At 42.7% G+C, this 27,175-nt stretch overlaps 1 protein-coding gene across 2 annotated transcripts; it reads right to left on the bottom strand.

Annotated features, from left to right (window-relative positions):
• Positions 1-142: 142 nt before the first annotated feature.
• Positions 143-26,925, bottom strand: abca3b (ATP-binding cassette, sub-family A (ABC1), member 3b). 2 transcript variants are annotated; one of them, XM_042085880.1, is made up of 31 exons: positions 26,680-26,925; positions 24,638-24,727; positions 22,442-22,700; positions 20,865-20,992; positions 20,326-20,491; positions 17,506-17,765; positions 16,783-16,899; positions 16,489-16,609; positions 15,117-15,290; positions 14,518-14,699; positions 14,173-14,319; positions 13,606-13,735; positions 13,233-13,387; positions 12,834-12,989; positions 12,154-12,364; positions 11,753-11,903; positions 11,318-11,416; positions 10,358-10,556; positions 9,679-9,985; positions 9,104-9,377; positions 8,704-8,908; positions 8,107-8,326; positions 6,783-6,941; positions 6,309-6,481; positions 5,541-5,678; positions 5,115-5,309; positions 4,088-4,275; positions 3,752-3,922; positions 3,264-3,460; positions 2,711-2,784; positions 143-2,226 (listed from the first exon to the last, which is right to left on the bottom strand). In XM_042085880.1, exons 2-31 carry the CDS (start codon positions 24,689-24,691, stop codon positions 2,095-2,097), a joined length of 5,142 nt encoding a protein of 1,713 aa, XP_041941814.1. In that variant the 5' UTR covers positions 24,692-24,727; positions 26,680-26,925; the 3' UTR covers positions 143-2,094. The 2 variants fall into 2 exon arrangements, with proteins under 2 accessions (XP_041941814.1, XP_041941815.1); XM_042085881.1 differs by having other exon boundaries at positions 24,638-24,692.
• Between the last annotated feature and the right edge of the window lie 250 nt (positions 26,926-27,175).

The raw sequence follows: 27,175 nt of genomic DNA, 5'->3' as shown, positions 1-27,175 counted from the left end.
GCAGTAGCTCTGGGATTAATGTGGAAGGAAATTTAGAAATATATAATTAGATCAGGAAAATCTGGACACATGCAAATTATTTCAGTGAGGCAACCATTGTATTCTAGCTTGTTTTAGAGCTAAGAGATCACCTGTTGCTACATTTTCTCATGAAGCATATTTAATAAAAAAAATTACAGCAATACATGTATATTTGACACGGTTCATTCAGTGATACAGTACAGAAGATTACAACATGGATTCCCTTCTTTAAATATGATACAGTAGTAATTTTCAGTCAACATTATTATTTATGTTTACAAATGCAATATTGAATTTCCAAAGAAGAAAAAATGTTAATGTGCTGTGCAAATATAAAGACAAAGAAAATAGGTCAAGGTGCTGTCCCCTCACAAACCCATCAAATGATGTCACAATGTCACAATTGTCAACGTCCAAAACTCACCAGCCAATACAGCCAACACTGAACGGACACAGGTCTTTCTTATCTTGGTCATTAAATAAGTATTTGCACTTCACAGATGAGTGAGGGGTTAGGGCAACATAAATTCATTATGTAAGCATGCCTTCTCCAATCAGTGTGTTTACTTTATACTACGGGTACATTTTTGCCTTTTTTGCAATACAAAAAATAACGAGTATCTAAATGAGTTCTCCTTGGAGCCTTCAACTAGTTTCGATTACATTCACGTGTGAAGTCTCAAGAGATAATCCTGCTCTCAGAAGCTGAATGAAATGTCTTGAGTTTAGTGGACATTTGGTCATAGGTACGATTCACATCCTCACAATCGAGTTGTTGAGACTGCTATTGACCTCTAATTAAACATTTTAGTATTATGCTCCTTAAAACTATGGGGACCCAGAACATCATCATACAGTAGAGATGTCAGCAATGTGAGAGAAACACTCAATAGGACCATCATACAGGACATCTGCAGGGGTGAGTGCACTGCCTTCTGAATAAGGCACATCTGGGTCTCAAGACGATGCAACAAGAGCAACTTCACTGACTGAGTAGAGCGGCACAATCATGGTTTCACCATAGATTAAGAAAACGCAGGAATGTTTTTCAAACACAAAAGCCTACGGTCCACGCCTACACACACATACATAGGCAAGCTTACACTCGCATACACCCATTGGACAGCCTATCCACCTAGGCTGAGTACATAAACTATTTCTGTGATGCATATTCATGTGTAATGCATGTCAGTGCAAATGGATGGCATGTAAGCAGCACAGATACCATAAACAAAAGTAGTTTTGTTCCCAGGACAGTCCCAATACAAAGTGTCTCTAAAGGCCTGAGAAACTCATGAGGTGAAACCTTTTGAACAGGCTTGGTCTGAACAGTTCATTCTAATGCCATGCGTTTCTCTCATAAGAAGGTTTCCATGTCAACATGCCTATTTGTACTTAACCTGAATGGCTCTGGCTGGAGGGAAGAGTTATTAAGGAATGATTGGACTATTTACACTTCACACAATCCCACACGTTTACAGTGAGATGCTGCCACTTCAGAACAGTAACAAACAATGGAAGAAAACAAAAGCCTTAGCGAATGCTGTGATGAACACAGACACAGCAAAAAAAAGCTGCACAAAAAAACACACACATCAATTGTTGATAGCTGATCTGTCCGACAGACCATTTAAAGGAGTGTGGAATGAACTTCATCTCCAGTAGTAATGTACTTTCAAGTCTTTTCAAAAAAGAAAAACAAAGAACAAAAAGGTGCAATATCTAAGACTCGGACCGATGTGCACACCCAGCTCATCCCCAGTACACTCCCCATGATTACATGACTGACACACACACGCACGCACACACACACGCGCGCACACGCACGCACACGCGCACACACACACACACACACACAGAAACCAAAGGACAGCAGACACTCCACATTTTGCCTACTAACGCACACGACACAATGTGCAGAGCTGCACTGTGGTTGAGGCTTGTGTCAGTATTGGTTGAAGAGACCTGAGCAGTCCTCTGGTGGAGCCTCGAGGAGAGTGTCCGTTTGCTCAAGCCCTGCACGGACGGACAGTGTGGGGAGGCGGGGACTGAGAAGGGGCCCACCCCTCTTCTTCACTTGCGAGCCCCCTCAGCACAGTGCTGGAACTGAGCAAAGCTCAGGAACACCTGCTCCAGAGAGATCTGACTCACACAGTAGTCCTCGATGCCATACTTTTCTTTGGCTGCCTCTAGGGTCCCAAAGACCTAAAGACCAAAACACACGCACACACACACACACATAAATCTTTTTTAGTTTTTATTTATTTAATACAAAAGATTGTCCAGCTAATTGCTCATAAACTATAAAGTGTCTAACTGAAAGCAGCGCCTAAGGTAGTAAATACTAACAGATGAACACACTGCTCAGTCACATCATCACACTGAAAAATTCACAGACAACATATGTTCACATTCATGGCAAAATTCAAACGGGACCAGAAAATAATTATTTTCTCACATTCACTTGCATTGACGATTTTTCAATCTAGAGGTCCAGCGGAAAGGGCGGGACTTACCAGCTCTATACGTGCGCCATGAGCTCCCTGTTATTCAGTGATGAAAGATAAATAATATGCTTGCCTTGTACAGCCTTGTGCCTTTTCTACATCGGGTAAACATTTGTGACAAGTAGAGCATTCTGTGCAGTGTTGTGTCTGACCATGTGTACGCATGAGTGTGAGTATCTCACCTGAGCCCATGTCAGGCTTTTGTCAGTCAAGTGGTAGTGCACCATGCCCTGGTGTTCATCCTTCAGTAAGCTCCCTATACAAACACCAACACACAGACACAGAGGAGATGCTAGTTAGTCACCGTCCACCAAAACAAGCCTCAATCCCACGAGATTTTGGGCTGGTTGTGGTTATGCGCACATTGCTGATCATCACTTGTCCTTACAGGAACATGCCGACATTTTGGGAAATAAGCTTTTTTGCTGTTTACGGCAGAGTTGGGTAAGAAAATACATATCCTTCTCTTCTCTGTGCGTGCAATAACCCAGTCTGACACCAATAGCTTAGCATAATTCACTTGAAGTGGGTTAGACCTATTTTAAACAGTCTATGGCTTAGACCAGTTACCCTATAGATAGTATATAGCTAAAATGGTCTGGTCTAACCCACTTCCAGTGAATAAAGCTTTCATTAAGCTAGGCTAATGGTGTCAAACTGGGCTATTGCACGCACAAAGAAAAGAATATAGGCTAACGGTGTCAAGAGTTGGTAGGACATGGTGGCTGCTTGCACCTGGGAATGTGGACTCGATGAACTCTTTAAAGAGCTGCAGCTGGGTCTCCTCCACCTCACTCTCCAGCCGCACCTTGGCCAGGAGGGTGTAGCCGCTGCCGAACTTGCTCTTAAGGTGCTGCGGACTGCCCAGACACTTCAGCTGGCCGTTCACCATCACAGCCAGACGGGTGCACAGCGCCTCACACTCCTCCATGCTGTGGGGAGGAGGGCGAGAGAGAGAGAGACGTCAACTAAAGAGGAGGATTACAGAAACCTCTAATCCCATTTTATAAACTAATGGCTATGGTGACTGAGGCTGAGCAGAACCTTTTGTTGTTGATGTGTCAATCGATGTGTCCATACATTCGTTTTATGATGTTTTCTATTGCCAGGGTTTATATGTTCATTCATTATATTATTATCATATTATTGTATAAACTATTATTAGATATGTATGCAGTGTGTGCATATGTATTTGTTATTCACAACTGCGTTGTGTCTCTGACCTGTGTGAAGTGATGATGACTGCTTTGCCAGACTCGCGAGTACGGGTGACAGCATCCCACAACAGTCGCCTGGCAACAGGATCCATGCCCGTTGATGGTTCGTCCAGAAAGATGACAGGTGGGCCACCAATCAGAGCCATCCCAGCACTCAGTTTCCTCTTGTTACCCCCACTACACATACACACACACACACACACAGAGAGAGTTAGTCTAACAGCTTTTACACCTTTTTTTCCTCATTGATTTGATACCTTCATTCAACATCACTCTTTACTTTGGGAACTTGTTTCCCTGAGCATCCTTTGTCTCCCCCTGCGTTCTGGAATATTCCATTACCTGTAGCTGCGGACCAGCTTGTCAGCATGGGGCTCCAGCAAAAGGGAGCGGAGCACGTTTTCTACGCAGGCCGAAGCGTACTTCTCTGGCACGCCCCTTAGCCTCGCGTACATGCTCAGTGTTTCACGGCCGGTCATGTGATCCAGCACGGCATCAAACTGAGGGCAGTATCCAATTCTCTGCTGAACCTGTACCAAAGCGCACACACACACACACACACACACACACACACACACACACACACACACACACACACACACACACACACACACACACACAGCACAGATGAGATTAAAAAAATAGCATATAGCATGTGGTGCAAGCCGCAGCATTCACACCACATCTGGGTCATAGTGGCCAAGGGAACCTGGGTTCGAATCCCACTCATGGTCTTTTCCTGCTCCCACCCAATCTCTCTCTCCCACTCACTTCCTACTTTCTTTACTATCCTATCTGATAAAAAGACCACAGTCTAAAAGATTTTCACATAGATTAGACACACCTAAACCTTTGTTTCCGAAGAGCAGTTCAGGCCTCTCTTTTGGTGGTATCACTGCATGCTGAATTCAGTAACACAGTCCTCTTAGGGATTTAAAGATATAACCTATATCTATACATCTATATATTTTTTGATCAAATGTCCTATAATAAATGGCTATATAATAATACAATAGTTGTGTCTTCTTCTAGAAGGGACATGTTCCTTTATTCTGTTCTCTGAAAGATGACAGCCAATTTAAAACTGAAGTGGATTGATAGGGATTGATTTGCATTTCTGAGATGAAAAGAGGACCACTGTCATGTTACCATAGCAATGACAGAGCAGCGATTGTTCCTGAATGATCATCCACTCACCCTGTCATTTTTATTAACAAAGACTGAACACTGGGTGCTGTGTGAGCTCTCTGCTCGTGCTGGTCCCTTCTTCCTCCCTCTATAATCACTATCCTCGTCTCTCTTTTAAAACTCTCACCCATCTTGTCTTTTCACTCTCTCCTACATCTGCCGTCTTGTACGAGTGGCTCACCTTCTTGATGTCCCTCAAGACACTGTAGCCATCGATGTAGGCGTCTCCTGAGGTTACGGTCTCGTCTCCAGTGAGCATCTTAAAGGTAGTGGTCTTCCCTGCTCCGTTGAAGCCCAGCAGGCCAAAGCACTCGCCCTTGCCCACGGCCAGAGAGAGCCGGTCAACCGCCAGCAGAGTTGGCCCCCCTGTGTACACCTACAAACAGGAGCACACGTAGAGCACAATTACGACACACTCACAAACACACTCATTGATACACATTCCCACATGCACAGTAATATAGATAGTAATTTGGGCACAAACCCAAACAGAGTTGTCAAGTTAAATACATAACAACAGCAGGAATTACAACTTACACACAGTTAGAACACCCACATATCACGCCCAATCAAACACAGGCGCAGTAGATATGAGACACACTGGTACCTTAGTGAGCTCCTGCAGGATAAGAGGGCTCCCAACCATGGACTCCACCACAGGCTGGCACTCCAGAACTCTCTTCCTCTCTTCAGCCACATCCCTGTCCTCAGGTTGTAATGCTGCTGCTCCAGACAGCAAGAGCCCCTACACATGAGGTATATTTTTTATATAAATTTCTCATTGAATAAAATGTTTTAGTTTAACCTACATATGCGATGAAATATGGTTACCATCCTTTGACTTAGGTATACCGAGATACCCCCTGTCTTATCTGAAACCTCCCTCTGTGGAAATCATTAGTGAAAAGTATGTTTGTTGTAAGGTATCTGATGGTGTGACCCCAGGGGATAGACCAACACAAACATGGTTTAGGTTGGGGTTTTTTGTAAATATTCTTATCTCTGTTAAATACCAGCTGGTTAGATGATCACTGGTAGGGTGGCATCTTGTAATTTTCCGTGGGTGTGTGTAGGGTATAAGAACTAGCTTCACCCACAGATTATTTGGGCTTGTTACTTTGACATTTCATGTGGGTAACATGCTCCCGGTATCGAGAAAAGCTGCACATCAGCTGCCTTTGTCAGTACCAGGGGCGCTAGCTAAGAACTTGGTTATTATGTGTGGGTTCGATTCCCAGCTACCACCGTTGTGCCTTTGAGCAGGCACTAAACCCTGAGTTGATCAATCAATCAATCAATCAATCAATCAATCTATCAATCTATCTATCTATAAAACTGGCACTCATGGGTCGTGGCGTGCTCCCCTCAGACGCACCTTCCTGTGCCTCCTGCAGAGGGAGCCCAGCGCACGTTTCATCGTGCGCACACACTGCAGCTCCACAAGGAAGAGGAGCACGATGAAGAGCAAACCCTGCAGCGCCATGGCAACCAGGAACCGCCCAATGCCTGGGGCCGTCATTGAGAAGTAGTTCTCCTGGTAGGTGAAGTCTGTTGAGGGCACACAAAGCACACAGACTTTCAGCTCTCTCACAAAGGCTCAGATAGCTTGGCCACATACTGTAAGTGTGAAAGAGGCTATACTGTTGCACTCTAGTCAAAATACATTACATGTTAAGTAATAAACTGACAATGTCTTGTCTTATATTCCAATTCCATGTTTGGGTATCCAGATCTATTAAAGAACCAACATCACCCTCTGCTTATTCATCTCCACAAAGCTCTGGAGGGAACTCCAATTTAAGGTTTGCCCAAATAAGATTTGCTGTGCTGAATCAGACTTATTACTCACTGTATACTTTGCAGATGGTCTCTGCCACAGGGTTGGAGGTGCAGAAGGTAATAAGCTCGTAATTTTGGTAGAACTGGCTAAAGGACATGCCCAGACAGTAGTTGGGGAAGAGCAGGAAGACCTTGTCCAGGATGTGAGATAGGTCCTGTAATTCCAGCTCTGTAAGAGAATGCATGGAGGACAGGGGAGAGAGAGAGAGAGAGAGAGAGAGAGAGAGAGAGAGAGAGAGAGAGAGAATGTAATCCACTCTACTATGTACCGACATGATTTGGTTGTGGTTGAAGACTAACATCACAGAGGTGACGCACAGTATGAAGGAGCTATGTGGAATTCTGTCGGCATCCAGTTGTCTTGACCGCAGCTGGCACAACTATGTTGACTTTTGTATTTAATACAGTATCACACATGGTACAACCTGCTATTACAAGAGAGCCAGCATGGCGCTAGTTGATTTGCATGCTAACCTCAGTGGTTACCACGACAACACAGAACCGTTGTCAGAGTAAAATTCCATGACTTTTCCCTGACTTTCCTTGACAAAGAACCTGAATTTCCATGAGCTACTATAGAATGAATCGTACCGACCAAAGATTTCAGAGTAGCCGCATAGCGTTCAAGAATCTTTGACTTTTTTTGAGTGGGCCATTGAATAAGCAAAGTTGGGCTAACCACAACCACTCAAGCAAGCAGTAATGCTAATTACCAGATATAATCAGGGCAGCAGTTTTCAGATGATATTATCTGCTTACATAATTGCAAAAGGGTTCTCCAATGTTTTCTCAGATAGCCTTTTAAAATGATATCAGATTAGTAAACAGAATGTGCCTTTGGAACATTGGATGAATGGTTACTGATAATGGGCAATGTAGATATTGCAATAAAGATCAGCCATTTCTTTCCATTTCAACAGTCGAGAACCCTTATGTAAGCACATAATGTAATCTGAAAACTGCTGCCCTGATTAAAAAAACAATGCAACTGATCTCAGCTGGGATTCTGTCTATAATATTTTGACCGGTAGTGTATATTTACATTAATGTATTTTGGCAAGTACATTTTAAACTGCTATAACAAAATTCCCTGATATTCTATGACTTTGCCCCACAAATGATACAATTCCCTGACTTTCCATGTCTGGAAAAGAATTTATCAAATTTCCATGATATTCCAGAAATTCCATGACCCATGGGAACCCTGTGTTGTTGACTGTTGTTTCCTTCACATTCTGTTGCTAGGTCATTTTGGGATGTTTTAAAAAAACTAAAAAAACGCCTCATAGCACCTTTAAGTGAACGTGACTGTCTACATCATCACTCATTTTCACCTGGAATGGTCATGATGGTGACGGCCAGGAAGGTGGCCGTGCCACTGATGATGTTGAAGATGGTGAGGCGGGTGTAGGCGGTGGCTGCCGTGGAGAAGAGGAAGCTGAGCAGGTACATGAGCGGCACTACCGCCCAGCCAAACAGCAGCAGCACCAGCAGCACGTCCACCAGGTGGTTGTGCTCCACAAAGGCCTTGACGGCAAACACCCTGAACACCACCTGAGAGAAACAAGAAATAATAAGAAGGGGGGGGGGGGAGGGTATGCACAGGATAGTTGACAAAGATGATGGCAGTTTCAGTGAATGTCCAAATTCAAACAGCGTTCAATGGAAACATGTCATGCAAGATTAAATTAAAAAATGAAACTGTCTAGAGTAGGTCAATTGTTTGCTTGTTTCTTTGATGTTGAATGGAAAGTTGAAGTATTTTTGTTTTGTAAGTTGTTTTACTTAATAATACATTCTACTGAGTAATTCAGAAAACATTCTTGCTGAGTATTAGCAATACAGACTGATCATGACACAAAATATATGCAAAATATGAGAAGCATTTCCAAATGTGTGAGCGAGTGAAGTGTGTGTTGTCTTGTACAGACCAGCATGAGCAGGCAGGGCAGCATGAAGTTGATCAGGTCCCAGAGCAGGGCGGAGAGCCAGTAGTTGGACACGTAGACGCCGCTGACCTGTTGCACATGCTTGCACTTGAGCGCGCGCTCCGTCACCAGTAAGAGCGCAAATGTGCTGGACAGAGAGGCCATGCCGTACATCAGGTTGATCGCGATGGCAAAGCCCGTCTGACTCCTGCAGCAGAGCCAAAGGGAAACACAACAGGAGAAGGGAAGATAGTAAGAGAACGGGTACGGATAGATATGATTTAAAAATACATACACATCGCAGGTTGACAATGTTATATTATGCAGTATGCATAACAATCTACTAATATGTTAACCCGTTCACGTAAGTTAGACACAGATCCATAAACTATGTCGTACTCACACAGAAAGCTGGCTCTGTGCCGTTTCGGATAGGTTGCGTGGCATGGGGTCATTGCCCGCGCGTATGGAGGCATTAGGTCCAGCCAGCATGCGGTATAGGGCATTATCCAGCAGCTGGAGGGCAGTGGCAGGGGTGTGGTAACCCTGATTGTTGAAGTAGGCAGTTGCCTCTACAAATTTGGAGCTTTTTCCGCGGAAAGCCACACCAACCACACAGTGCTCATTGAAGGCTCCACCTTCCTCCTCAGCGTTTTGCAACACATACTCAGAGAAGTCTGTTAACAAGGCACACAGAGAACGGTAATGTGATCTCAGTTTTTTTTCCTCTTTTGCAAAAAACATCTAATATCCTGTTTTAGCTTTGCCATTATTTTGGGGCAGTGAGTGTTGATTGATGCGGGTAAAAAAAAAGAAAGTTAAAAGGCATAAGGCTTCTACATCAACAAAATGTGAATAAAGACATATGTTTCTAAATGCACTATGTACAGTATACTGTTGTTAAAAACACCCATCAACCCATTACACCCATACATGTGGATAAAAGATTGGGTACTCCTGTACCGGTGGAGTTCTGACCTGTGATGTTGTTGGGTGTGGCCCTCTGCTCGGGAAGCTGGCCACTGTAGGCCTGGGCAAGAGCCACCGCAAGGGGCCCTGCTGTGGGACCCAGGGCTATAGGCACATAGGTGGGTCCGTAGCGCTCCAGCGACAGCTTCAACTGGGGAGTGTTGTGGCGACCGGGCAGGGTGCGGGCCACCACCAGGGCCAACACCGTGAAAACCAGCGGCACAAGAAACTGAGCCACCATCACCTTCCAGTTCCGCATGCTATAGAGAGCTCGCTTCAGAAACATGGCGTAGAACTGCTGCATGTAGAGTCTAGCCTGGAGGAACAAAGAAAGTTAGTGAGGGAGTGAGCGAGTGACTGTTTGTGTGCGCGTGTGTGTATTTTTGTTTGTGTGTAAAAAAAGTGTGAGATGTATGTAAGAGATGATAGACAGCCTTTATAAGGTATAGATACATTATATGTGCTCATCTGTAGGTGGTAGCTAGTATATTAATGTTTGACACTGGTTGTTGTATATATAATTTAAATATGATTGTTTACACATCATTGACCCAACTACGCAATAATATACTGTGTATATGGTCCTGTATGCGTGTGTAGCTTTACTATAGACTATACGTGCAAGGTCCTTTCTCCCTTTATGTTGACATCAGTGTGTGTGACTGTATGTGTGATGCTTGGCGCTAACCCCAGTATTGAGCTTGATGTTGGAGCAGTCCTCTGAGATGAGTGTGCCACTGTCTGTAAAATCTGTGACATCAGTCAGTCCACTGATGCTGCTGGTGTCGTCCATGGTCCAGTCGTGTGACCGCCGCTCATGCTGGTACTGCAGAGCTGGCAGCTGGATGGCCTGGATGTCCAAGCTAGAGTCCACCAGCTTCCCAACTCTGCACACATTCACAAAACAAGTACAATCATTTTGTGCACTTACAAAAAAGCAACTTCTGGAACAAATTTACACAAAAGTACAGTACATAGAAAATCTCTCTCTCTCTCTCTCACACACACACAGCCATGCAAAAGACACCACTGACTAGGCCTTAGTGTGTACAGACAAGCAGTTAGAGAGAGTACACACACAGAAAGAGATTTGCACAGAAACCATACACATATCCACTAAACTCTGCTTAGTCACCATGATTAATATCAAATTCAATTCCAGTGGAAATGTACTGCTTCCTGCAGTGTGTGTGTGTCTGTGTGAGAGAGAGAGTGAATAAGATCACAGACTCTCCATGTCATTCTCCCACAGCCCAACCTTAACCTGAACAGCTGAAGAGGTTTATACAAGCAGCAATCTATTCTAGGCTTCTGCTCAATGGAGCCTGGGGGTGCATTCACTGCAGAAAAACAAGCCTTCCTTGGACTCTTTTTCAGATTAATTTCTCTCTCTTTCTTTGTTAAGCCACAATTAACTTTATTTACCCCCCCCCACACACACACACAAAGAAGTAGACATAAACTAACACACACAGTCTGTGGAAGGTATATAATTGTGTGATGTAGTTCTCAGAGATATTGGGGTGTGTTTCACTTTTAATTCTCTATTTACAGAGCCAGGACTCAGCACAAAATATACCACAGGATTTATAAATGCCCTGAATGGACAAAAATGGTGTCAACTGGGTAGCAGTTATTGGTCTATTACCTCAGAAACACTTCCTCCATAGTGGTGACGGACGCTCCATAACTGGCAATGCCCAGCTCTTCTCTGTTCATTTCAAGCTCAGCAAACAGAAGCTCAAAACTGCACCCAACAGAAAAATACAAACACACGATCAGTAACCTGGACTGTGACAGGAGTTCCTAAATGATGAAAAGTCTGGTCAAAACTCAGCAAAGCAACCTTAAATGAACAATAGCAGGTGGTCCCTTGCAATTGGATGTTATTACAGTGTTATGTCCTTGGTTTTATGAAAATGTGCAGGTGCAGGCGTATTTATCCAAAAGCAGCCCATCTTGCATCAGTATATTTGCACAAACATGAATATTTATATGGGAGTATGAGCCTGTGTGTGAGAGTGTGTGTGTGTGTGTGTGTGTGTGTGTGTGTGTGTGTGTGTGTGTGTGTGTGTTCTCTTACCGGCTGCTGCTCTCTTTGGGCAATATGTAGGAGAGTTCTGCTCCAGCACTGCTCTCTAGTGTAGCGTTTGGCACATACAGATGGACTAGCCGAGTAATCTCAGACACATTACATAAGGCATCTTTTACTATCACCATGTGGTAGCCAGCACCTGCACAAACAACAACACACACACACACACACACACACACACACACACAAAACATGCATTTCATTCATATTGAAAGGGGAGGCTGACTGAGGGAGAATACACTGAAGCATGAACTAAATAATCATTACAGTTGAACATCTTTACAATACACTGGAGAATGAACTAAATCATGTTTACACTTATCATCTTTGTATACAAGATTTCTGCTTCATACAGATTATGTAGGAAGCAGCATCTTCATCTTCCTCACCATATTTGTTCTTGAGGAAGAGCGGCGAGCCGCAGCACTGCAGCTCTCCAGCAGCCATGATGGCGATGCGGTCAGCCAGGAGGTCGGCCTCGTCCATGAAGTGTGTGGTGAGCAGGATGGTGCGGCCACGCTTCTCCCCCTGGAGCAGGTCCCAGGTGGCGCGCCGAGCACACGGGTCCATACCGGAAGTTGGCTCGTCCAGCATCACCACCTACAACGCGTACACACACACGCACACACACGCACATGCACACACACACACACAGACACAGACACAGACATGTTAAAACTGGTGCTTAATCTGACACTGACCGAAGGTCCTACCTTATGTTCCATCGGCTCCATTACTGGTTTGTCCATGTACTCACTCTGACATTTAAACCGGATCACCTCTCCCTGACCTTTAGCCTTGCTCAGCACTGAACATGAAAATTTCACTGACTGTTCTTGGTTTTTTGTTTTTTCCACGGTGGTCGTTTTCTAAGGAAACAGTCTTTGCATCATTCCATAGAGAAACAAATATGAGCAACTAGAGATGAAAAAAGTATGTCAGTGTGAACGTCGTCTCCTAGGTAACAAGCCCTATCTTTGCGCGCCCTACATTTAGCCGTACTTCTCTACCTCCGCAACATATGCGCCTAACCACTAACCGCTGAACCATGACTCTGACCCACACTGACCTTAGAGTCTCCGATGAGCGCGATGCCGATGGACAGCTTCCTCTTCATGCCCCCAGAGAGTGTCTTTGAGCGACTGTCCCGTTTGTCCTCCAAGTTCAGCACACGGAGGATCCGGTCCACTTCATCCGGAATCTTCTCTTGTGGATATCCTTTCAGCTGTGACATGTGACGGGCAAAGACAGATATAAAAGGGAGACACGGGGATGGCATGAGTGAGACAGAGACATAAGGAATATACTAAATACCCACCAAACAAGTATGCTGCTGTGTGTGTGTGTATCTGGCAGAATAAAAGCACTAAATACCCACCAAACAATCCTGCTGGTGTGTGTGTGTGTGTGTGTGTGTGTGTGTGTGTATGTGTGTGTGTGTGTGTGTGTGTGTGTGTAGGAGACCCACCTGTGCATAGAAGAGCAGATGCTCTCGGACTGTCAGGTTATCAAACAGTACATCGTGCTGTGGACAGAGACCCAGACTGCGGCGAATAAGAGACATGTCCTGACTGATGTCATAACCGTTAATGTAGGCCCTGCCACTGGTGGGCGTAAACAGACCTGCAACCAAAACACACATCACGGCAGTTTAAAGGAGGAAACAGACTGCAGATTCCCATTAAAAGACCTTTAAACCTGAACTAGTCAGTAATTACTCATTAATTAACTGTTAATTTTCATCTTGCAGCAGTTGGAGTTGCAGTTGTATATAATTTGGGCAATACATATTCACAAGGATAGAGTGTGTGTGTGTGTGTGTGTGTGTGTAAGCTACTGACCTGTGAGCATGGATAAAGTGGTGGTCTTGCCGGCTCCATTGTGTCCCAGTAGAACAGTGATCTGGCCTTCAAACATGTTCAGTGTCAGATCTCTCACTGCTTCCTTTGTCTTGTTTCCCACTTTGAAGATCTGGAAGACATATACATGACACAATCTCACCTCTGCCTCCCTGAACTCTCTGAAATTATTGTGCACTTTAGGGCTACAACTAACAATTAGTTTTGATAGTTGATTCATCTGTTGATTATTTTCTCAATTAATTGATCGATAAATTGTCAGTGTTTCCCAAAGCCCAAGACTGTCCTAAAATGCCTTGTTTTGTCCACACGCCAAAGATATTTAGTTAGTCGGTCATAGAGGAGTAAGTAAAGCTGAAATGTTTTACATTAAGAAGCTGCAATCATATAATTATTAGGCATTTTCTTTAAGAAATGACACTAACTGATTAATGATTACCAAAATAGTTGGCAATTGGTTTAACAGTTGACGACTAATCGATTAATCAATTAAATTATGCAGCCCTTGTGCACTTTTGTGCATTTTTGTGCGGGTGCATTTGAACGTACCTTGGCTAGATGTTTGATCTTGACTCCGGACACCAGGCCAGCCGGCTCCTCCTCTATGAACTCTCCCTTCAGCGCCTTCTCTGCATCCTCCTCTTCCTCCTTCTCCTTTAGCAGGGCGACACGTGGGGTGCTACACCAGTAGGAGGGCTACAGGGATTACAGTGGTTACGTCGGACACCTGTTGCTATTGTCTCCCCAGACAAACCTACCACACTTCTATCTCGACGCGTGTATATTTAAAAAACAAAAAACAAAACTGGAGTTCATTGTCTAAATACCATGCACAGGATAACTGCGACTGGGATAGGGTATCGTTTTTTTTTACTGTACATTTCTGTGACTTACCAGCAGGAAGTAGTACCAGGGCCGCGGGACGCCATATTCCCCAGGGAAGACGGTCTCCATATAGCAGGCCAACATGCCATAGAGCACTGCATCCAGCAGCAGCAAGCCCATCACCTGGGCCAGCGAGAAGTCATCATCCACGCTTACCGGCTGAAACAGATTGCTCCACTGCACCCCTGTCCCTGTGGGGATGGACACATATGGAAAATAGATGAAAACAAAAATACAATACTCAATTAATACGGTGCTGCATGTATACATGGAAGAGAACCACATATGTACAATGAGCACTTCTCTTTCTGTTTGAATGTTATTCTCTTTCTATTTGAATGTTATTCTCTTTCTGTATGAATGTTATTCTCTTTCTGTTTGAATGTTATTCTCTTTCCATTTGAATGTTATTCTCTTTCTGTACGTAAGTTGCTTTGGATAAATCTGCTAAATGAATAAATGTAAATGTGTACTTATATAAAATAGAATTGTTATTAATGCAGACATTATAAAAATACTAATAGTAAATAGTTATTATAGTAATAGACTATTGTATATTTTAGAGCTGAAAACCAGTTGTAGACTGAAACTAGGGCAGTAGGGCTGACCTTTGCCTTCGAACATGCCAATGAGTTGTGCTCCCATCGCCATGGCAACATTTGAAATCAGGCAAGCGGAGACTTTTTGGGCGTGGCTCAGCAGGTCATAGCGTGGCCACAGGAACACGTAAGGCAGGTAACTCAGGAAGTAGATAAAACCACCTGCTGCAGCTGCAACGTTAGCTGTAAACACATATATGCACACACGCACACATGCAGGCACATACGCACACGCACACAGACACACACAGACACAGACACACACACACACACAGACACAGACACACACACACACGCACACACACGCACACACACACACACACCAAAAAGAGTGGAACAAGTGTAAAAACAGTTGCTCTACAGGTTCAGAAAAAAATCTAAAAGTACATTTATGAAGCCCACATAATAACTCCATCCTTACATCTAATAGAACTGTACAACATGTGCTCTGTGCCTCATTCATTCACTCCAATGGGCACACTGACCAAGGGCATAGAACACTTTGCGCTTAAAATGGAAGACTCGAGGACATTGAAAAATGGCATATCAAGGTTTTTTTTACATTCATAGGCACTAAAAAACCTGATGACAACTGACAATGCGCCATTTGGGCTGTGGAAGAGTTGTGCAGTCAGAGTAAGAGATATGTATTAGGTATCCCTGACGTCTGTTGATGAAGGCAGCATCAGTGAAGGAAGTGAGGCATCTGGCAGAATAAAAGCACTCGAATAGGCACACAGGAATTCACAGGGTCTTTCAGGGTCTTCAATGTCTCTTCAATAACCTCTCTAACAATAGTGTGTGTGGGTAATGATTTCTGTGTAGCACTAGGGATGGTCAGTCTTGTGTAAAAAGTCTGGTCAGTCTTGTGTAAAAAGATAGCTATGTCTGCAGGTTTCATTTCATTTTTATTGAACTTTTTTAATCAAAACATTAATTTGTGATCACATGGTTTCAGTGTCTGCATTAGTTGTGTCGTGTGTGTGTGTGTGTGTGTGTGTGTGTGTGTGTGTGTGTTTGTGTGTGTGTGTGTGTGTGTGTCAAGTATGTGGGTGTGTCAAATGTGTGGTTGTGTACTGCAGTAAGAAAGGGAATTGTCCAGTCAGCTGACTAAGATGACAAACATTTACTTTAGAGCACAGCAGCCATGTTACTTAAATCAATAACACACTGACCCACCAATAAAAAAAAACCTGCATCTTATCACTCCTGGTGTTCAGAAGTAAACACAAACATATGCTTCCAAAATCACAAACATATGCACCCAAGGGACACATACATGGCCACTTCATGTGAACTTTATGTGACATGACAACTCTTTCCACTCTCACTTCCCATTTCCCAGAGACCAGAGACCAGAGACCTTAACACACACACCCACCTCTGCAGAAGAAGGAGCTGATCATGAAGCTAAAGTTGATAGTTGCTACAGCAAACACCAGCAGGAAAACAAACACCAGGGTTGGATCGCTGTAGGTCAACACAGCTCCTTTGGTACTGACCTATCAGAGCACAGCAAAGCATTGAAAACACAGTCAGCAGACAATCATATACATCAAATCAATAATACAATAGGAAACATGCATACATACATACATACATACATACATACATATATTAACACAAAACTGCAATGATTGCAATGTAAAGCACCAATCCACTCATGTGTACTGACCTTCACACAGAAGAGCAGTGTGACAAAGAAGATGGAGATGGAGAGGAAGAGGAGGAACATGAGGAACCAGGCAGTCCAATGGAGCCAGTTACTGAGGCCCATCATTCGCATGTACTCCTGCACCACAAGAGAATGCATTTAGTTATTAACAATGTTAATACTTGACATAAACAGTTGGTAAATACCCCTCCACATACACACTGAGACAAGCAAATCTGCAGGCATACTTCATAATAATAATAATAATAATAATCTTTATTTGTATAGCACCTTTCATACACAGAATGCAGCTCAAAGTGCTTTACAGTTGGAGCATGTAACACAATAATAGAGAAGAGTTGATTTTGTTTCAACCCAAATTTTGCTGCTCTTATTTCTTCATTGTATGTGCCTTCTTATTTACTTTTTATATTGTTTACTTGAATGTTATGTTTGTCTGTGGACCTAATTGGTAAAATATGTCTTGTCTCCACCGTGGGATAGTGGGAAACGTAATTTCGATCTCTTTGTATGTCTTGACATGTGAAGAAAATGACAATAAAGCAGACTTTGACTTTGACTTGAGTCAGACATTATCAGTCATTCCTCTTCATTGCTGTGGCCATTTATGATCCAATCAGCAATGTATCAGAAATATAGATAAGAACATGTAATACACTTGAATCTCTCTCTCTCTCTTTCTCTCTCTCTCTCACACACTCACACACACACACTCTTCCAGACCTTGAGTTTCCTCTCTTTCTCCTGCACTACAGCTCGTATGATGTTGAGAGAGGTGTAGGTGAAGCTGAGCACCAACAGCAGGGGCAGCTGGTTCTGAATGACCAGAATGAACACGTCATAGATGAAGGCCGGGTAGGGGAAGCGTGACACAACCACACGCGTATGGGCCAGCAGAGACTTTGCCGCCGTTTTGTTGTATGCACGCATGATAGCCCGGTCCACCGCATGCTGAAGAGTGAGAAAGCCCTCACGATAATATCCTGCAGGAACACACACGTAACACAATACATGTAAATCAAATGTAGATGTAAATGTAAATCTAATATGTTGTAAACTATTAAAATCTAGCCCTATGCCAATCTAGTAATAATATGTAATAAATAAGCAATATGATGCATTACTGATTTTTGGCAATACAGCTCAGTACTTTTACACATACATATAACACTATTTGTTTACACTGTGACAGAATAGAATGTTTCTGTGCATGTGTTTTGTGCATTTTTGCCATTCTGGCAAAAATCCCGCTTAACAAACTGGTGGAGCACATCTCAGAAAGTGCTCTCCCAGAAACACAGTTTGGCTTCCGCAAGTCCAGATCCACCACTGCCATGGTCTTACGACAGGTGTTCAAGAAAAGCAGAGAGCAAAGTGCAAAGACCTGTTTCTAGTCGTCATTAACCTCAGCAAAGCCTTTGACACTGTAAACTGTGAATTGTTCTGGAAACAGCTCTGCTAACTTAGGGTACCATCCAAGTTTCTCTCCATCCTGCAGCAGCTGCACGATGGGATGCAAGCCAGAGTCCTCATGGGGGGACTCCAATTAGTGTCAAGAAGTTGGGTCAACATTTGGGTCCTGGCCCTGTAATAACCGACGTCTGTAAGTAGATTTGGATAAAAGCATCGGCCAAAGGATTTAATAATAATAATAATAATAATAATAATAATAATAACGGTGTTCACCTGGAGTGCTGTCTTGACATAAGCCTATTCAATATCTGCCGACTCCAGACTCCAGACCTCTGACTAAATACTGAAATAAACAACTGAATCCTCAAAGCTTTATCAGCCTTTGGACCAAAGTTGCAGTCTACCACACGGTGTGGGTCTCCACTCTGCTCTATAGAGCAAAAATATGGACCTCACAAAAAATACTGGGTAGGCCACTATCCATAGGCCTGACCGCCGCCTTCCTCACCAAGCCCTTTATGGGAGACTGTTGGCGGACAGAAAAGGAGTTACAGAGACTATAGTAAAAACCACCTGAAGCCCTGCTAAATAAATTCAAGTCATCTTGTGCCTCTGACACTCTATAGTTCAAGCCGGGCAGGTTACCTGTGTCAGGGCAACAAAACAGATATACAGTAGACCAGCTTTATTTACTTTCTTTAAAGACATTCCAAACAACCTACAACCTAATGACCACATCAGGGCTCCCTTGCCCCTCCTGTGGGTGAGTGTGTGGCACACGTGTTGGCCTCCACAGCCACATAAAGTGGCGCCAACGCCAACTGCGTCACCATTGGACACGATGGACAGTTAAATGAAGACTACTGATCATTTCACTAGTTCGCCCATTGGAATGCTTGGTTTAGAGTGCTGACAACATCATGCAGCAACAGTAGCTGCTACAGCTTGGTAGTTGGCCATGTCCTAGGATGCCTATAGTGTAGGGATTGTGTGAAAGCCTGTCAATAATTCCCTATAGGGTTCTCCTGAGTTTTGTTTAGGAAGCATTATTCAGCTTTACCCAACAGTGTAGAACATTGAGCTGGTAAGTCTACGTCTGTCAAAAGACTGCTTTTCATCCTCTTTATCTTATCACATAAGACAGCCGGTTAGTGATACCTTCTTAAAAACTGTTGGATAACTTCACTTCCCTTTGCACATTTACAAATTATTCTGTAGGCCTAATGTGACTGGAAATTACCATATCAATCTAAAGGAGGATAGATCATAGTTTGTGTATCTGTATACAACTGCAATTATGACTTGTGACAAGATTTGTCTTTAAATGTTTGTCATTTAAATAATATGTAATTCATTTCCAACCCAGGTGAGGTTTCCAGTATCTGTGAAGGAAGATCATCCCTAAATCAAGTATCTACACAAAGCTTTTATTTGAGTAGGATATTTTTAGAAAATTTAGATTTTTAGGCTGTTTCCAGATCAAATTAAAAAAAAATAACTGTTACATGCAAACACTCACAGTACGGTTATCTTTGAATAGACCCTGACCATGACAAACAGCAATAGGATTAAAAAAGCTTCTCTCCACATCTCACACACAAACAGGCATCCCACATCATCAGAACTACAGAGGATAACAGGGAAGTGCCACAGTTGTCATGGGAACCCTCATAGAGAGAATGCCCAGACTGAAGCTCCACAAGGAGCAGACAGAGCCAATCAAACTGCTTCTCAAACCACATAGCGAAGCAATCAGAAGGTTCCACCAAGCACAGAGAGCCCTGAGCAGGAGCAATGAAATGGCAGGGGAGATGTTTCCCACCTGGCTAGTGGCTACAACCACAATATTTACCCAATTGCTCTCAATCAGAGGCACATGCTTGCCAAAGTTCTTGTAAACATTCAAGTTGAATTTCCCCTTGAAGATCAATAAAGTATCTATCTATCTATCTATCTATCTATCTATCTATCTATCTATCTATCTATCTAAGTGATTTAGAAAATATGACAACAAGTATGTTGAAACATCTGAACCATGACGTATTAAATTTGTAAGCTTGATGATATGACACTAATGAAACTATCAAACACTACTGAGAGGATGCAGTGTTTGCTTTGGTGCCAGCTAACCTGGTGTGCCACCACGTGGGTCGTGTTGCTCCCGGGGTCCAGGTAACTGGAAGAGGGGGAAGAGGCTGAGTGTGTGCCAGTCCAGGTCATTATTGGGGTTCAGCTCCGACCTCTCCTTGGGAGGTGCAAACCGGGGGCTGTATGGGAACCGCAGGTGATAACTCACCTGGACATACAATAAATAAATAAAGAATTGTATTACATGCACTAGACTAGAGAAATCAGAGAAACTCTTGCATCAATGTTTGGTCATCACTTTACCGTCTAATGCAATATACATATTAATGCACAATCTACACCAAGTTGGTTGTCTTATTCTATCTCATTGTATTATTTTAAGGAACAGAAGAAATTAGCCTGTAGATAATTCTATAACTCTGCTGTATTACAGTTCCTTTTTAAAATTCTATCACATATATAACATTTAATTAAACCAACCCCAACAATATAACAATGTACTGTCATTTACAAACATCTGTGAACCTGTACACAGACACTGAACATGAGCACTCTCTTTCACTCTCTCCCCAACACTTCACCTCTAATGGAAGAGGCTCGTCATCATGGAGGAATGTGTTCTCAAACACCACCGCGGCCAGAACTTTGCCTGAGTGAGGATCTGTCTTCACAAACTCTTCAAATTGTTCTTCCGTCTCAAAGCCACGGACTGGAGACAAAAAAAATAAAACGTAAACACACACACACAAACACACAGACACACAAACACACACACTTCAGTTGTTGCACTGGCTATTCTCTCTTTACTTTGTGAATGTGTGCTTAAGAAAACACAACAGCTACATGAATCTAAAATTACAGGAACACCCTGCACAAAGAGCGTGTTTACCGTTGTTGTTACACCATGCTGTAAATCTGCTAAATCTGCTGAACTATCCAAACGAACAGCATTCCAGTCTTCAAGAGGCCCAACAACAAGCCCGCTGTGGCTCTGTACCTCAGAACTTGATAGCGTAGCCCCATCATAGTCCTGTGTAGTCTTCTAGTACTTGTTAATTTGCCTGGCACTTGGAACCATAATTCACCATGCATTCCAAGCTTATCTTTATTTATAGCTAGCTCTTAGAAATGGTAAAAAAAAAAAAACATTGCGAGGTCATAAGAAAGTCACTGACAGAAAGGCACACCAGTTTTGCCTTCCACAAACACAGACAATCTGGAGGTATGCACACAGAAAATGTGGTTTGACAGAAAGCAAACTATAGATCCCTGATGATTAAATAACAGGATCCTATTTCTTCTCTCTTATCACTGAACACCATTTAGAAAATAGCTGTGTATTCTTCTCCAGCTAAAGCTTTCCCCCTTTCTTTATGGATAGTTTGTCCTAAACTGAATTCTGCTTCATTGCACCCTGCGACGTGCCCAAAAATGAGCAAATACAACTAGCATCCCTGCCTGCTCTTACTGTGTGCATTAGCTAGTGCCCATGCGCTATGTGCCGCAGAGGAAAAGTTGCACACCCAGTGATACAGGCCTGACAGGCTAAAGCTGTTATCTAAATATACTGGATTGGCACATTGCACAGCTGTGCACAAGAACCAACGGGCATATTAAGACAATAAACATTAGTGCTATTAATGATTAACTATTTCTGGTCAATTTCATAGGTAGTACTACTGAATTTTAACACAATTTATATTTCATTGGATTTATGGTCCATGTTTTTAACAGTAACCGTCGGAAGTCAAATGCGTCAGCCAAATGTAATGTAATGTTTAGTATGTTCACTGCTGCTGAAGGCTGGACCCAAATATCACAATAAAAATGCAGTTTATTAACAGTTCATTACCAAGGACTAATTCACTATTCTGTATGCCAAATCATCATATTGTCTTCCTCATGGCGTCGATGAGTAAGCCATTTCTGCCCACTCATGTGTTTACCATCATGAGCTTATGTCATGCTCTTTCCAAAAATACCAGTGGCCTTCAGCTAGTCTTTCATGCCATGAGAATGAAAAGAAAAGCTATTATAGGACTTGTCTGCACTATTCTAAATTCTAAAGAAACGTCCTGTCCTTATTTTGGGGCCAATCAGATGAAGTGTTGACATGTTTTTGGACCAATCAGATAGTGTTTTACTGCTTGGTACCCACCAGAGCTGATGGCCATGACCCCCAAGCTGCGCTGCACATCTTCAGCCACCTGGCGCACCACACTGGCATTGCCCGGCACATAGGCCAGCTGGAAGTTGGCAAACTCCATATGGAAGGGCATGTAGTCCACAGAGAAGCTGTTGTAGTGTGTTGCATTTGGGTAGTTCTTGAAGGGCACCCGCTGGCGCAGGACAATCAGGATGGCGGAGAAGAGCAGAGGCAAAGCGACTTCCACCAGCGTCACCAGAATTTGCCGCTTCTGTTGATGGTGAAGGACAAAAGGCAGTGGTGTAGTCTATGTGATATGCAGGACTACACAGTATACTCACTTAAAAAGCATCACCATCTCAGTATACCCAGTTAAAATAGGCAAGCATACGTATTAACATTTGGGGTTGATCACAGTATATCCACTACAGCTAACTACACTACACCACTGACAAAAGGGAGACAACAACAAGCAAAAATAAAGTAAAAGAGGGGATGAAACAACATGAAACAACTTCACACTGCCTGCGTCAGGACTTTTCCATAACTTCCTCTATTCTTGAAATACATGGCTCAGAGTGGTATATATTCACCCACTGAAACCTCTGGAAAACTGAAGAAAGAGGAACGGAAGCTCAGCAGCATTATTGTTGTGGTAGTTATGCTTATCAAAATGTTTACTCTTTGACTGATAAGCTACTACCTATCAGACGGAAGCCAGATACTGTACTTTTAGCTTTGAGTGAATGCTGCATGCAGACAGAAACAGCTAAGGTGAAGAGATATTCACATTCCACACAACTGAAGCACAAGAGATAATATGGCCTACTATTTGTGAGTATAATGAAGAGTAGTGCCACACATATTAGGCAGAACTACATCTGCTGTGACACTCCCATTTCTACTTCCTTGAATAGCAAGTACCTCATATGAACTCTCTCCCTTTTCTTCCTTCCTCGCTTTCCCTATCTTTGAGCCAACCCTTGTAAAGTCGCCGTACTGGGCCATATCTCCTAGCAACCACAACTGGATCAGGGAAGTGAGGGAGGGGTAACAGACAGCCTTTCAGTTAAGTAAGACTGGTTATCCCTCTTACTGCTCAAAGAGACTTTGTTTTTCACAGTCTGCCCTTGAGCAACTCCCCAGTCTCACGTTGTAGTTACACCAGAAAAAAGATTATGTTAGCCTTATGTTAAGACTGTACTCTTAAATAAGCAGGCCACAACTTGTCTACTTTTACCACTAATATGTTGCTCTGCAGCACAAAACTTAACCCATCACAATGAAAACCACCAGAAATTACTCTACAAAATTGTGCATAGCCTATACTGTTGTTCCAGCTATAAGGTATTATAAGGTATTATTTATTTGATATTGATCAGTATTATAGCAGCTTTGACAATAAGACCACAATAGAACTTTGACAATAACACTAATAGATATGGATCTGCTGTTCTGCTGCCAATTCATCCATGAGGGCACACATGTACACAGATACAAGAGCTAAAACCAACATTGATTTATTTAAGTAGTTTTAAGTAGGATAAACCCGTTTTCACTGCAATTATTGCATGATTTCTAAACTGCTTATAATTAGGTAACAGTCCAAATTCCAACGCCTCAGTGTAATGTAAAAGTGAACCAGGGTGTAAGGAGAAACCACTTCCTATCCCATATTCAGTCATGACAGATTTACATGGAAAACTGATTTCCCAGAGGTCATAGCACCCTTTTTTTTCCAAAAACGAAATAGACTAACAATGTGCCTCTATTGTTGTAGAGTCAAACATTTGGTTAAATCTGGTCAGGTTTCCACAATGTGTCCCATAATCCACAGAGACCCCAAAGGACATGGTGGGAATTTATTGTTGTTGAGGTGGGAATGCATTCTTCTATTTTGAACTGCTACTGATAGTTTCTTCACAATAATTTTATGTTCCATCGCAATGTTTTTGCGCTCCCTCACAATACGTTTTGCATTCCCTTTCAACAGTTTTGCGTTCCCTCACAGTCAAAAGTATTGCGAGGGAAAGCAAAACTATTGCGAGGGAACTACAAAAGGAGCTCTAAAAATAAATGTCCACCAAAAATAATTTCCACCATGTCCCTTCAGGGGCTCGATAATAGATCCTCATCTTTACTAGGTATTTTTAAAGTCCTTCTTGATTTCAGGTATAAATCTCTAACACATCAAACAGTCTTGCCAACCTGCTGAAGGTAGTTCTTCCACAGAAGTAATCCAAACTGCCGTAGCACAGCCATTCTGTGAGGTGAGAATGCAAGCCTGATTAACACAACCTGCAGAAAAGGGGTATGAGAAACTAATCACATCAATTCACAAGGCACAACAGGCATCCTGAAGAAAAAAAAAACAATCATGGATTTATCATTATATACAAACTCAGTTGCCCACAGGGAAAGATCAAACTGGCATAACGGATAGGGCTCAGGGGCATCATGCTCTTCTGGGAAAGACTTTGGAAAGATATTTACCCCTGACATTCCACTCAACCTCTGATAAGCTTCTGTTTTTGATAAACATTTGTTGCTTTCACTGGTTAGTTGGTCAGGAGTGAGATGGTGAGAATGTAGGAGTAAACTGAAGACCAGGTGTATTTTCACCACTTTATCCAGCATGAGGCAGGCATGACAGACAGAGGAGGATGGTTGACACCACTATTCTTTCACACAAACTTACACCAAATTGATAGCCAAGGAGCCAGAGGTGAACACACATGGATAGCTATAAAAACTGTGCTTTCATTATACAACTAAACACGAAAAAATACTTTCATAACCCTCGAGCCAGCTCCTTACTATGTGATCTCAATGGCGACGCAGCGTTTGTTTGCACCTCCAACAGCATGGCGTACCTGGTTACCTCCCAAAAACGCCCTCAAACGCTCACAAATACCATATGTTTGTGTGAAAGAATACAACAACATGGATGTGTATTTTCTTTGAAATATTGAGTAAGCAACTGCATTTAAAACCTTTGTTTACAAAAACAATGTGCTTGCTGTACTTCCAAAAGGATCCTGTACGAGATTAATGTACAAGTTTATTTCAACACTGATCCCTTGAACTTTGACTAATTTCTCAACTGGGTTTGGTTTAGTGCCACCTAGGTTTTGTTTTGGAGTTAGACCAAGTTAGAGGTAGAGTAGGGTTAGGTGGGGAAACGGTTCTGCCGGTGTTGCTAACAGGTGTCTCACCTGTTAGCAACACCATTAAATGTAAATATTTGCTCAATTACTCTTGTTGGTTTAATTCATGATAAGATACTTTATTGTCTGTTACAGGAGGGTTACAGATTTCTTTCTTTGACAAGGTTCCAGTTACAAGGAAACATTCCCACAGACATGTCGTAAAAACATCTACAAGAAATCCTTCATCCCCTTCTGCAATAGCCATACTGAACAGCACAAAATTAACACCACAGTCAGCTGATACCTCAACACCCCAAGACATGGGGTGTTGAGGTATCAGCTGACTGTGGTGTTAATTTTGTAGTTCTCCTGTAGTTAGTATCATATACTGAAAGACTATACTTTGCGAGTCGAGCAACAACACAGACCAGTTTTATGCAACACCCCATTTAGCCTGGTCTCAATCTATGCAGGCACCTGCTGCTAAACTGTCCAGGGGTTCCTTTTTAGAGGTAACTTCAATCAGGAAACGCTTCACAAGACACAGAACAGCTCTAGTTACTTGAGAGAAATTGACCAGCTCTCAATTTCCAGGTTCCTATCTCATTACACCAAGGCAAAGCTTACCTCTTGTTGTTTGCTCTACAAAATAGCTACAAAGAAAGGCCTGATACTTTTGAACAATTTCATAATGCCTAATGAACGGCACGAAATCAAGACAAGGATTGATCGTTTCACCTTCGGATGGGTTAAACACTGATTCAGAGAGGACCACTGATGCGGCCTAACAGCAGCCGAGTGCGTTTCGGCAAAATGCATGTTCCACTATATAGTGATTAAATATCCCCCATATCAAAAAGGTAGGCTAATGTAATTTATTTTAGCGACGTTCTACCTAAGACCCACAGCGATTGGCTAAGGCAGCTGTCCATTACGTTCTTTCCTTCCATGACATGCCTACAAGGCTGCCGAAAATCGTTCATAATGCTATCAGAAATAGCTTTTGTAAGCTAATTTGCATTGCATCGTTCAGAATAATTAAGTTATATTTGAGTGAATATGATTATATAAAAGACAACATTACATTAAAGACAAAAATACCTCAGATTAGTCGGAATGGGCCCACAGATGTCATAGGTTGTCCTTTTTCAACGCAGTAACGTTACAATCATCCGTTTTATTAGCGGTAACATTGAGTTATCCTCGCGTTCGGGCACCTGACCGCGGACGATTAACTGGAGGCTTTCCAGATAAAAGAAATGTTAAATTATGAGTTATTTCGCACTTAAAGCGATGACACTGCAGCATCCGACGGACAGAGCTTATCCATTGTGCGAACACACCATCATCAACAAACAGTCACGTGACCAGGCAAAACAGCCTAGCGTTATGTCACGTGACCTTTGTTTAAATTTCAGGGATAAAACAGCTGGCTCTTGGTGTATTTAACCGACGGTTTTGTGGAGACTTACAAAATATAGACGGACGCGTAAATACATCAGCTAAGAGATTAAACAAAATGCATGATGTAATTAAATCCATACAACACAATTAAGTATTATATGCTAGTAGCCTATGGTGGCACTAATGGATCACC

This window comes from Alosa sapidissima, chromosome 3 (assembly GCF_018492685.1).
Source record: "Alosa sapidissima isolate fAloSap1 chromosome 3, fAloSap1.pri, whole genome shotgun sequence".
Lineage (NCBI taxonomy): Eukaryota > Metazoa > Chordata > Actinopteri > Clupeiformes > Clupeidae > Alosa > Alosa sapidissima.
The sequence above is the reverse complement of the archived record's forward strand: the minus strand, read 5'-3'. Positions and strand labels throughout refer to the sequence as shown.